The sequence below is a fragment of the Panthera onca genome, chromosome B2 (assembly GCF_046562875.1).
Source record: "Panthera onca isolate mPanOnc1 chromosome B2, mPanOnc1 haplotype 2, whole genome shotgun sequence".
In the NCBI taxonomy this organism is placed as follows: domain Eukaryota; kingdom Metazoa; phylum Chordata; class Mammalia; order Carnivora; family Felidae; genus Panthera; species Panthera onca.
The window spans coordinates 15,125,075-15,137,258 of NC_138343.1; the positions used below are offsets into that span (position 1 = coordinate 15,125,075).

General features: G+C 47.5%; 1 protein-coding gene across 8 annotated transcripts in view; it reads right to left on the reverse strand.

Moving 5' to 3' along the window:
• Window positions 1-3,384: 3,384 nt before the first annotated feature.
• Window positions 3,385-12,184, reverse strand: part of SIRT5 (sirtuin 5) — a 39,859-nt gene continuing 31,059 nt past the window's right edge. For all 8 annotated transcript variants that reach the window (XM_060614776.3, XM_060614778.3, XM_060614782.3 and 5 more), the window contains one exon: window positions 3,385-3,924. In XM_060614776.3, the coding sequence (XP_060470759.1) occupies window positions 3,849-3,924 (76 nt within the window). In that variant the 3' untranslated portion in view covers window positions 3,385-3,848. The remainder of the gene's footprint in view (window positions 3,925-12,184) is intronic.

Consider the following 12,184-nt stretch of genomic DNA (forward strand, 5'->3'; position numbering starts at 1 on the left):
CCACAGCAAGTACCCCCAAAGCGTGGATCGCTCTTTTTATAAAGGAAAGGGAAACTTTGGGTGAGGCTGTTACAAACTAAAAGGCCATTGGAGTAAACTGGGAGTTCAAACTACAGTGGCTTCTCATTGGGCGAGTTGTCACGCTGTCATTGGCTGGGCTGTTGCTGGGGGAAGAGGAAAGCCTTTCTCACTCCTGTGGGCGTTAATAAAGCAGTATACACCTGCCAGGTCCACTGTTGGATTTGCAAGTAAGGGCAAGTGGTAGAGCGGGAGACCGCCCTTGCCCAACTTCCCGGCTCCATTTTAGTGAAGTTTCTCTTTATTAATTTTCACAGTCTAATTAATCAGTATTTGTAGAGTCAGCTCCCTTCACTCCCTGCACCCCAAAGAAGTGGCATTTCCGAGGGAAGAATTGTAGCAATAGGACCTCGATGCCTTCCAGTCCTTCTGTCGCCGACAGGAACAAGTCGACAGATGCAGGTTTCAATCAATCCTCAGCATCGAACGTGTGCTTGGCAACCTCAGCCACCAGGCTCCCCTGACCACCTGCCCCCTGGACTGTCCACGCCTCTGTTCATCGTTGTTCGTCAACACCACTTCTGACAGCTGATCATCGGACACCCCAATTAGGATGTAAGCAATGTGAGAATAGGGTCCTGGTCTGGTTCCCTGCTTTAACCCCAGGAGCCTTGAACAGTGGCGGGTGGTCGCAAATCCTGAATCTGGTAGAAGAATAACTTCACCGTTACTTAGTGAATGCAACCCGAGCGTTGTTTATATTCTCTGCCTCCGGGTATATTTTGTCTCTTGGCACACAGGCCCCTTCCTGATCTCTGTGCTTATCTTCTCCCACCCATTGCACAGCACTAAGTGATTGGTCACTCTCTGAACAAACCAAGCTGTTTCGCACTTGCTGTGCATTTGTACACACTGTTTCCTTTTCTGATACTCCTCCATGTGGAACTATTTATACTTCAAACATTGCCACCAAGGCTGACTTCCTCTTAGATTTTTGTTTTAACGTTTATTTATTTTTGAGGCAGAGAGAGACAGAGCATCAACGGGGGAGGGTCAGAGAAAGAGGGAGACACAGAATCCGAAACAGGCTCCAGGCTCTGAGCTGTCAGCACAGAGCCCCATGCGGGGCTCGAACCCACGAACCACGAGATCATGACCTGAGCCGAAGTCGGACGCTTAACCGACTGAGCCACCCAGGCACCCCAAGGCTGACTTCCTCTTAAAGTGCCTTAATATCTACCCTATCCCCTCTCCACCCATCTCCAATTGCATTCTTCCCTGAATCTTGCTCATATTACTTCACTGTAGTTGCCACACTGTAAAATAGTTTACGTAACAGTTGTCCCAACCATTCTGTGAACTCCTGGAGGGTAAGGCCCATATCTTGCCGATCATCTAATTTCCAGTGTCTATCACATGGGAGCCATTCAGTAAACATTAAATTGAATTAAATAATGCTACCTCACATACGTTTTGTATTTTCAACTCTTTTTTTTCATCTTCTCTAACAAAACCAAAACGTGAACAAAAATGAAAAAACACGAATCAAACTAAAAACTAAAAAAAAGCCACTGGTGCCAAAGGCCCAGGATGAGAAGAGTTGCAAAGAACAGTTCCGAAATACGTGGGCTTTGGTCAGATAGAAATTACAGGTTAAAAATATAATCAGACTCGCGGGGCACACCTGAGTGGCTCAGTCAGTTAAGTGTCTGACTTTGGCTCAGGTCACGAGCTCATGGTTCTTGGGTTCGAGCCCTGCATCAGGTTCTGCGCTGGTGGCGTGGAGCCTGGTTGGGATTCTCTCTCTCTCTCTCTCTCTCTCTCTCTCTCTCTGTCCCTCCCCCACTTGCACATGTGCGCACTCTCTCTCTCTTGCAAATAAACTTGAAAAAATATATATAATCAGACTCACTGAGACAGTATGCTGACTTCGGACATCGCTAACCCTAGGAAAATGTATGCATTTAACTTTGAGAAGCCCAACAACAAAACTATTAAGAGTGAATGATGATGGGGCGCCTGGGTGGCGCAGTCGGTTAAGCGTCCGACTTCAGCCAGGTCACGATCTCGCGGTCTGTGAGTTCGAGCCCCGCGTCAGGCTCTGGGCTGATGGCTCGGAGCCTGGAGCCTGTTTCCGATTCTGTGTCTCCCTCTCTCTCTGCCCCTCCCCCGTTCATGCTCTGTCTCTCTCTGTCCCAAAAATAAATAAAAAACGTTGAAAAAAAAAAATTTAAAAAAAAAAAGAGTGAATGATGAAAGTGGGAATCGAGCCCTCAAGATGCTTGGCCGGTCTCTCAGACTCCTTGTAGGTTATGAACACCCCTCTTGCCCAAGCAAAGAACCTCTGGGATTTATGAAAAGTTATGACGTCTCTCAGACTCCTTGTAGGTTATGAACACCCCTCTTGCCCAAGCAAAGAACCTCTGGGATTTATGAAAAGTTATGACTTGCAAACGCAGTACAAAGTCTTATGTGACCCGTGTCTTGTCTATTTCTACGAAAGCCAACAGTGTAACATTAGATGCGGTTTTGTAAGGGGCTGAGGCAACGTGGCCCAAGTGTGCGATCACCCAGGGAACCCACCTCATCTAAGGGGCCCAGGTAGGGCTGACCTCCCTCCACTGTTTCCTAAAGACCACTCTTCCCGGTCAGGCCAGACAGCAGGCATTCCGGGACCCTGGGTGTGGCGTTAGATGGTGAGGCTTGAGCAGGAGCTGTATTTTTACTACTTTACTCCAAGGTAGAATGGGCATAATTTTTTTAAAGTCCACAGGAAAAAAAAAAAAAAAAGCTTCAGAATTCAGTGTCTGGGAAAGCTTGGTGGGCTTTTCCACCATACACAGACCGTTTGCTTCTGTGTTTATGTCATTGAGAAACAGCGATCACGTCCCCCTTTCCTCCTTGGCTGCTAAGAAGGCCAGCGCTCAACTTTAGGCAGCTGTGTTTGCCCCTGGAGTCCATATATTTGCATCGTTTATTTTTTTTTAATCCGGATTTTCTATCTTTTTAGAAAATTTTTTTAACATTTTTTATCTTATTTTTTTTTTGAGAGACAGAGACAAAGCGTGAGCAGGGAAGGGGGAGAGAGAGAGGAAGACACAGAATCCGAAGCAGGCTCCAGGCTCTGAGCCGTCAGCACAGAGCCCGACGCGGGGTTCGAACTCACGGACCGCAAGATTGTGACCTGAGCCGAAGTCGGAAGCTCAACCGACTGAGCCACCCAAGCGCCCCCTGATTTTCTGTCTTGTGCTACTTTTCTCTTCCTTCCTTGCATGACTTCTTGTCGTAGGGTTATCCCACGCACTGTGAGGTAAGACAGACAAACGAGGAAAACACCGAAAAGGAAAATCCCCCAACAAAGACATCTCTTGGGGTAGCATCTTTATACAATAAATCACCTACCGTAGAGAGTGAGTTTGTTTTCCACCAAAACTTGACAAAAATTAGAAATACCGAGGTTTGACCCCTCTACTCCTCTCTTTGCCCAGATAGCAACAATAAAATCAGCACAACTGCTTCTTTAAAAGAAAATCTAATCACAAAAATATCCCCTTCCAATAACCAAGCAAACACGTCAGAGATATCTTGTGTTTAGGTTCACACAAAATAACACTGCATCAACCCCACTGTTCATTGACTTCTCCCTCTGACTACGTTTGCGATTGTTCCTTCTAAACTGCCATCGCTTATCATCAGGTGGGATTCCAGCCAGGGAATCGGAGGTTATTTCTAGATTTTCTAACATTTAGCTCACCATCCCCATGATTGTTTCGCCTCTGTCTGTGGCCCGGTACTTAGATGTGCCACAATTTCTTCTTTCCCCGGGACAATTAAGACACGTTTTCAGTTTCATGAGGAGCAAGGGCTTCAGGAAGAGTGGTACCGCAAGGCCCCTGGAAGTGAAACCTGAAATAGGACAAATACAGCCGAGTTAGGAGCAAAATGAACATACGACTTCAGCCGCTCACACACTGCGTGGTTGTATCCAAAGTAAAATCCCAAATCTCACAAATACGGTATTGTGAACTTTGTCCCCACTCTTGGCAAACTAGCTTCTGACAATTCTAGATGTAGACATTTCATTACAGGCCGGCCACAGAAATCAAGGGAATTTAGTTAGGAAAGGAACAGCCTAGAATTCAGGCGCTATAAACACGAATTTTATTTTAAGGGGTAGGGGAGACATAATTGTAAAGTGCATTTTATGACCGTATTGCCAACCTCATAACTGAAACTGTGAGTTTTACAAAATCCATATGCTACATTAAAAGAGCATTTTCGTGCACTGAAGACAAGAGAGGGGCGCCTGGGGGGGCTCAGTTGGTTAAGCTTCCAACTTCGGCTCAGGTCATGACCTCACGGTCTGTGAGTTCGAGCCCCGCGTCGGGCTCTGTGCTGACAGCTCGGAGCCTGGAGCCCGCTTCGGATTCTGTGTCTCCCTCTCTCTCTGCCCCTCCCCTGCTCACGCTCTGTCTCAAACAAACATTAAAAAAAAAAAGACTAAAGAAAAATAACCTCGTGTACCACACAGACCATGAACATTTTCGCTGAACAGGCCTCTCAAGCGATCCACTGGACTTCACGACTGACGTATATACAGTCAGAAAGGAGAAAGAAACAAACATAAAGAGCAAACAGCAGGGACAAAGAAGAAAAATTAATGATTTCGGCTTCCTTTGAGGAAAAACACAAAAAATAAGCCCAACTCTGAATGCAGGATGAGGAGAATCCTGTAAAAGTAGGATTTTCTAGTATGTTAATAAGCAAGCCAACTGAGCACAATTAAAAATGGAAAAAGCACATGTTCAATGTAATTCATCATTCATGCTGTATTTTTTAAAAATTGTTTAAAATGTTTACTTATTTATTTAGAGAGAGAGACAGAGAGACAGACAGGAGAGGGGCAGAGAGAGAGAGAGAGAGAGAGAAAATCCTGAGCAGGCCCCATGCTGCCAGTGCAGAGTCCAACGCGGGGCTCGATCTCCCGAATTGTGAGATTACGACGTGAGCTGAAACCAAGAGTTGGATGCTTAGTTGACTGAGCCACCCACGCGCCCCATATCGCTTATTGACACAACACAAATCGTGGACGCCTTAGACCTCAAACAAGTCTTGTCTCTGGACAGAGTGCCGCTAATGGATGTCCCCACCCAGTGACACCTCTACTCCTTCCGGCCACCTACAGTATGTTGAACACTGGCTGCCAGAAAGCTCCTCACCCGCCCGGTTGCAGCCCCTTGAGGACCTTCCAAAAATGCCAGCCAGGCACGGAGAACTCCTAGGGAATCCCCACAGCCTCAACTTGCACACGTTTTCCTTCCTGAGAAAGTGACCTTTCACCTGCCCCTTGCCCCATTCAGCTTTCTCCCACTTTCCAAGAGCAAACCGAGCCCCTCACCCGCCTGTAGCCTTCCCACGATGCCTTATCACAGAACGTGCAAACTTTCGAGGGGCCGGATAAAGGGGCGTTTGAAATGTTGGTGTGCATCTCAGAAAACAAACGGTTTCCGGAGACGGGGTGACGACACATCCTTAGGCAAGCAGGGGCCACTCCGTTCCTGTCTTCGATAAAACCGGAAGAGCATCTGGCCCGGTAGGGCCGTCGACGAGATCACTAAATGCGATTCAGTAAAAATGTGCCCTCCCAGCCTTCAGACTAGAGAGAACAAGAGACGCAGAGAAAGCCAAGTGCAAAGAGAAAACGGTATTTTTTCCCAGGAGGAGCTGCAAAGTATCCTGACAACCCCCCTTCTCTGTGTGACTGCTGCTTTTTGTTGTTGTTGTTGTTGTTGTTACTCAGGGAGGAACTTTGTTCTCTAAAATCATAAACTGCCCGAAACTGCTGTTGGAAATGACAGCGGTAAAGGGTAAGTATGCTCAGAGGATCTAAGTCACCGTGCCACTGACCAGCAGCCTTGACTTCCAATCCCGGTGCAGACCTCCAGATAAAGGGCATCCGGACACAGCCTTCCATGTCTACCTTCACTTTGCAGGCTCCAGGGAAACAGGACCCTGTGCCCACGCTGCCCGCCAGACTGCACCTGACCCCCTTCCACACAGCCCTGCTTGCTGTTCTGTCTCCCCAAAACAGCTTTGTTTAAATTTCACCTAAGCTCCACCCTCCCTCCAAATCCTGTAGTCACGGCACCTTTTCCTTCGCATGGGGACACGCACCATGTCCCCCTGGGATGCGGTCTCCCTCATTTGCAGAGAACCAGTAAACTTGATCTGACTACAGATTTGTTTCTGGTGACTGCCGGCGGATTGGGCAGGAACAACATAAACTGTCTCCTAACACTTAGCCGGGGACACGGGAACTACTCCAAAAAGTTCATGGCCCATGCATCTATTAAGAGATGCGTTTTGGGGCACCCGGGTGGCTCAGTCAGTTAAGCATCTGACTCCGGCTCAGGTCATGAGCTCACAGTCCGTGAGTTCGAGCCCCGCATTGGGCTCTGTGCTGACAGCTCAGAGCCTGGAGCCGGCTTCAGATTCTATGTCTCCTTCTCTCTGACCCTGTCCTGCTCCTACTCTGTCTCTCAAAAATAAATAAAACATTAAAAGATGCATTTCCTGGGGCGCCTGGGTGGCTCAGTCGGTTGAGCGTCCGACTTCGGCTCAGGTCACAATCTCGCGGTCCGTGAGTTCGAGCCCCGCGTCGGGCTCTGGGCTGATGGCTCAAAGCCTGGAGTCTGCTTCCGATTCTGTGTCTCCCTCTCTCTCTGCCCCTCCCCTGTTCATGCTCTGTCTCTCTCTGTCTCAAAAATAAATAAAAAACGTTAAAAAAAATTTTTTTAATTAAAAAATAAATAAAAAATAAAAAAAAATAAGATGCTTTCCAATAAAATTTCACTTTTATGGAATTAGTCAAAATTTATTATTTATATGTTGTTTTCAACAGCTATACCACAAATTATTGTAGCAATGATTCAATCTGGAGAAATTTTTCAATAGGACAGTTTTTAAGTTTTAAGGAAATGGAAAACAAAAGATTCATATCATATTGTGCTACAGAAATAGAGTAGTTAACAAAAAAGATTTTTAAGCATAAAAATATATTACATTAATATGAATTTATATAGTGAAAGAACGGAAATAAAAGTTCATCCCTTCTCGGCCTTTTGGCTAAGATCAAGTGTGGAAATAAAAGTTCAAAGAGAAGAAGAAAAAACGTGAAGGCTGTGGAAAAAGGGGGCAACCTGAGCATCTCAGCTAAGCATCTGACCTTGATTATGGCTCAGGTCATGATCTCACGGTTCACGAGCTCGAGCCCCACTTTGGGCTCTATGCTGACAGAAGGGAGCCTGCCTGGGATTCTCTCTCTCGCTTTCTCTCTGCTCCTCCCACCCCCACCCTGCCGCTCATGCTCTCTCTTTCGCTCTCTCTCTCAAGAAAAAAAAAAAATTTTAAAGAAAAGGACTTGTATATCTATTTTGTAAATAGATGACGGTGAGTATCAAGCACTTGTAACACTCAGACTGGATACATTTAAAATCATGAAGGGGCGCCTGGGTGGCTCAGTTGGTTAAGTGACCGACTTTGCCTCAAGTCATGGTCTTGCAGCTCGTGAGTTCCAGCCCCGCGTCGGGCTCTGGTGCTGACAGCTCGGAGCCTGGAGCCTTCTTCGGATTCCGTGTCTCCCTCTCTCTCTCTGTCCCTCCCCTGCTCTCTCTCTCTGTCTCTGTCTCTCTCTCAAAAATACATAAACATTAACAAAAAATAAATAAAACCATGATAATGGCGGATTTGCTTGTAATGCATTTTTATTATAAAATTTCAGTATTTTATTTCTAATACACCTAGAATCACATGGTTTTCAACTCCAGTAAAACCTTGGTTTGCGAGCATAATTCGTTCTGGAAACATGCTTGTAATCCAAAGCACTCGTATATCAAAGCGAATCTCAAGAACCATCGGCTCAGTTGTGATCATGTGACGTTCGGCTTCACCTACTACTCGTGTTGCGAGACATTGCTCGTTCATCAAGTTAACGTTTATTAGAAATGTTTGCTCGTCTTGCGGAACCCTCGCAGAGCAAGTTACTCACAATCCAGGGTTTTACTGCATTCCGATACAAAACGTTAGATGTCAAGTTTCAAAAAAAAAGTGCTTGAAGACTCGTGTTGTAGCAGCCCCGTGCACCACCCCGCCTCCCCCCCAGCAGCGGGCGACCAAGTCCACTGTGTTTGTTCCGGAATCTGTTCATGCCACTTCTAACGGTTAATGAGATTATCTACTTCAAGTAAAAATTGTGTAATAAATCCCCAAAATATAGTTGTGAAGAGAGGGCTATTCCTGGGAAAATTTGTTGTTACGCTTTGGAAAGGCACGGCAGGTCACTGAAAGTAATTCTGTTAAATTAGCATAGGTGGGAAAGACTAGGGAGGAAGCCTGCTTCACAAATTTCTTCTCCATTAGTTCTTGTTCCCCTTTTAAAAAGGGGGAAAAAAAAAAAGGCAGAAAAATACCCAAACCAGAGGCTGTAATCCGGTGTCTTCTAAGACTCCCTGATGAGAACAGTCACCTGGGCTGCTGGTCAAATACACAAATAGTCGTCTCGCCCCGGAAAGTCTGATTCAGGAAGTCTAGACCAGAGCCTTGGGATCGGACTGTTTTTTTGGTGGTCTGTTTTCTTTTACAAAATAAGAGTTAGGGTGACTTTAAAAAAATTTTTTTTTTAATGTTTTTATTTATTTTTGAGAGAGAGAGAGAGAGAGAGAGAGAGACAGAATGTGAGCAGGGGAGGGGCAGAGAGAGAGAGGGAGACACAGAATCTGAAGCAGGCTCTAGGCTCTGAGCTGTCAGAACCGAGCCCGGCACGGGGCTCGAACTCACGAACCGCGAGATTGTGACCTGAGCCAAAGTCAGATGCTTAAACAACTGAGCCACCCAGGCGCCCGATTTTTTTTTTAATGTTTATTTATTTTTGAGGGAGACAGAGACAGAATGCGAGTGGGTTAAGGGCAGAGAGAGACGAAAACACAGAATCCAAAGCAGACTCCAGGCTCCGAGCTGTCAGCACAGAGCCCGACGCGGGGCTGGAACCCATGAGTTGTGAGATCATGACCTGAGCCGAAGTCGGACGCTCCACCGACTGAACCACCCAGGCGCCCCAAGGGTTAGGGTGATTTTTATCTGCAGGGGCTTGGGGGGCAGGGGACGCTGGGAGGATTAAGAGCATGATTCATGCAAGAAAGGCGACTGCATGATCAGCAGGTCCCTGCTCAGAGAAATGGCCTCCAGCTCCGTCAAGCAAAGCGAAACAAACCAAATGAATGCACAGTGTTTTGCTCTAAACGAAAATATGTTTCATTCAATAAAATTAAATCTCGTTAGGTATCTTTAAGTATACTTTATTAAGGCATATATGTGTGCCTTTTAAATTGTTCTTACTCTCAGTGACTTTTTGATGAACAGACCAACAAGGAGCCGAACCGCATGAACCAAGATTAGGGCCCTTCCTACCCACCCTCAGTGCAGCCAGGGGGAGCACTGGACTTCCTACCCACTGTGGCCGACCGTAATTTAAAAGTATATTCTTTATACTCTTGCTGAGCAAATACATAATTAAAGCAATTTAGAAAACTGGTTTCAAAAACAACATTTTTTTTTAACATTTATTCATTTTTGAGAGTGAGAAAGACAGAGCATGAGCAGGGGAGGGGCAGAGAGAGAGGGAGACACAGAATCCACAGCAGGCTGAGCTGTCAGCATAGAGCCCGACGCGGGGCTTGATCTCACGGACCGCAAGATCATGACCTGAGCCGAAGTCGGATGCTCCACCGACTAAGCCACCCAGGTGCCCTTATAAAACCATTTTCTAGGGGCGCCTGGGTGATAGGGGCACCTGGGTGGCTAGGTCGGTAAAGCGTCCGACTTCGGCTCAGGTCACGATCTCATGGTCCGTGAGTTAGAGCCCCACGTCGGGCTCAGTGCTGACAGCTCAGAGCCTGGAGCCTGCTTCGGATTCTGTGTCTCCCCCTCCCTCTCTGCCCCTCCCATGCTCGTGCTCTTTCTCTGTCCCTCAATATTAAATGTTAAAAAAAAAAACCAAAAAACATTTTCTAGCCAAGAACTCAGACTTATAAACTCTACTGGCAGTTTGCTTTCTTTCTCCCCTCCCCCCGCCCCCCCAAAACAAGTTCTTTCCTGACCTTCCTGACCACCTCTTCGCCCTCCCTCCCCCTACTCTGGCCACACTGACCTCAGTGCTGGTCCTCACACCTCCCAGGTGTGCTTTGTCCTGGGGTGGGGGTGGGGGGGCTCTGCTCCAGGTGGTCCTGTGTCTGGAAAGCTCTTAGCCAGACAGTCCCCTTAGCTCGCTCTCTCATCGCCTCCAAGCCCGCGCAGGTGTCTTCTCAGTGCGGCCTGCCCTGACTACCCAGCGGAATCTGGGTAGTCTGCTCCACTCCAATTCGACTTTTGCTTTCTGCCACAGCCTCCGGCCCAGCTGCTCACCGACTACAGTCTTGGCACGTTTATTCTGCTTTACTGCTCACCGTCTGCCTCCACCACGAGAGGGTCATGTTCACACAAGAGATTTTTTTGCTTGGTGTCCTGACGTATCCCGGCCTGAGCACCTAGGACCGTGTCTAGGGCATTATAGGTGCTTAGTAAATGAACACCTGTGGACTTCAACTAAATTCCCAAGTTTAGAGAAATTCCAAGATGAACGACATGGTGATCACAGGGCACGGGGGTGGGGGGAGGGGACCAGGTACTTGGAAGGCCCAACACATCAGCCTCCTGACAAGCAAACCTCATTTCTGCCTCAGCAAGTGCACAGACCCTCACGGGCCAAGGACCCCGGCGCTGAGTGAACAGCCAAGAACCTTGAAGCCGAAGCTGAAAGTGGCTCGTGTCTACACTAACCGTAATGGCTTGTCAGAAATCATCTGCGACCACCAGCGGGGATGGGACAAATGACAAAAACAAAACCGGAACTAATGAACACCCTGAGGATATTAACACGTTTCAGTGGGAGGCAAATTCTGTGACTTTGTCTCTACATGAGAATTGGGGCAAAGAATCTAATCGACGCGTGCTTGGTCTAAGACGTCCTGTGAGACCCACGTTCAAAGTGTGGCCCGCATTCCTGCCCCGCCTATTTAGGCAATAAGGAAAATTAGGCCAAAAGGAGACATTATCCCAGTTTTTGTTTCTCTCATTAACCTACAGTAGTTGTTGGCAAAGCCTTTCTCTGTGAAGAGCCAGAGAAGGCATATTTTAGGCCAGACGGTCTCTGTTGCAACGACCCAGTTCCGTTGCTGTAAACACAGGGCCACGGCTGAGTGCCAATAAAACTTTATTTACAAATGCAGATGGCGGGTGAATTTGGCCTACGGGAGGCAGTTTGCGGAGCACCGACCCAGAGTCAAATCCAACCAAAATCTATCACGCGTGAGCTGTTAAGAGAAAATCCTGCCCTTGTCGAGCTGTGTGTTCAAACACTCGATCGCCCCAGCCCTGGTTCCCCGTTTGAAGAGCCGAGAAGGGGTGAGAAGATCACCTACATCTCTCCTAAATGCCACCTTTGAGGACTCCTAGATAGAAGCACGACTGTCTTCGCCCGTCAGTTACACCCATCTGGGAAAATTCCCAGACTTGGTGGTACAGCCAGCCTCAGCTGCCAGAGGAACAAACGAACAGCAGGCGGTTCTTGTGGTAGGTGCTGGTCAGTGGGTAGCTTGTCAGACTTGGTCAAGGCTTCCAAGATTTTGGCCGAGACGGAGCAGCGGCGGAACCGGGTCTGTCGTGTTAGGAGGCCCAGCTTATGCAATGATATCATTATATGCCACGATTCTCTTCTCAACCTGCAGGGACAACTGGCAGGTTCAATTTCCTCTCACACGAAGACACACACAATGCCTGCCAGTCCCTGCCGGTCAGTCCGGGGCATGAAAGGTAGAGGCCAGCCCTTGGCTTGTGCAAACACTCTCCTTTTATTGTCTTCTTTTCTCCCCCCCATCTGCATTTTGTTACTTTCCTACCATGATGGTTTTGTTTTCAGTCTTTATACTTCTTAGAGGTGAGCTGGAGATCATAGGACTGAAAATAAACCACATTAGAAGAAAGGGACTAGGGACGGAGCTCCCTTCCTCCTTCAGAAAGTTTATCCCAGGGCACCCGGCTGGCTCAGTGGGGTAAGGTCTTGACTTGGGCTCAG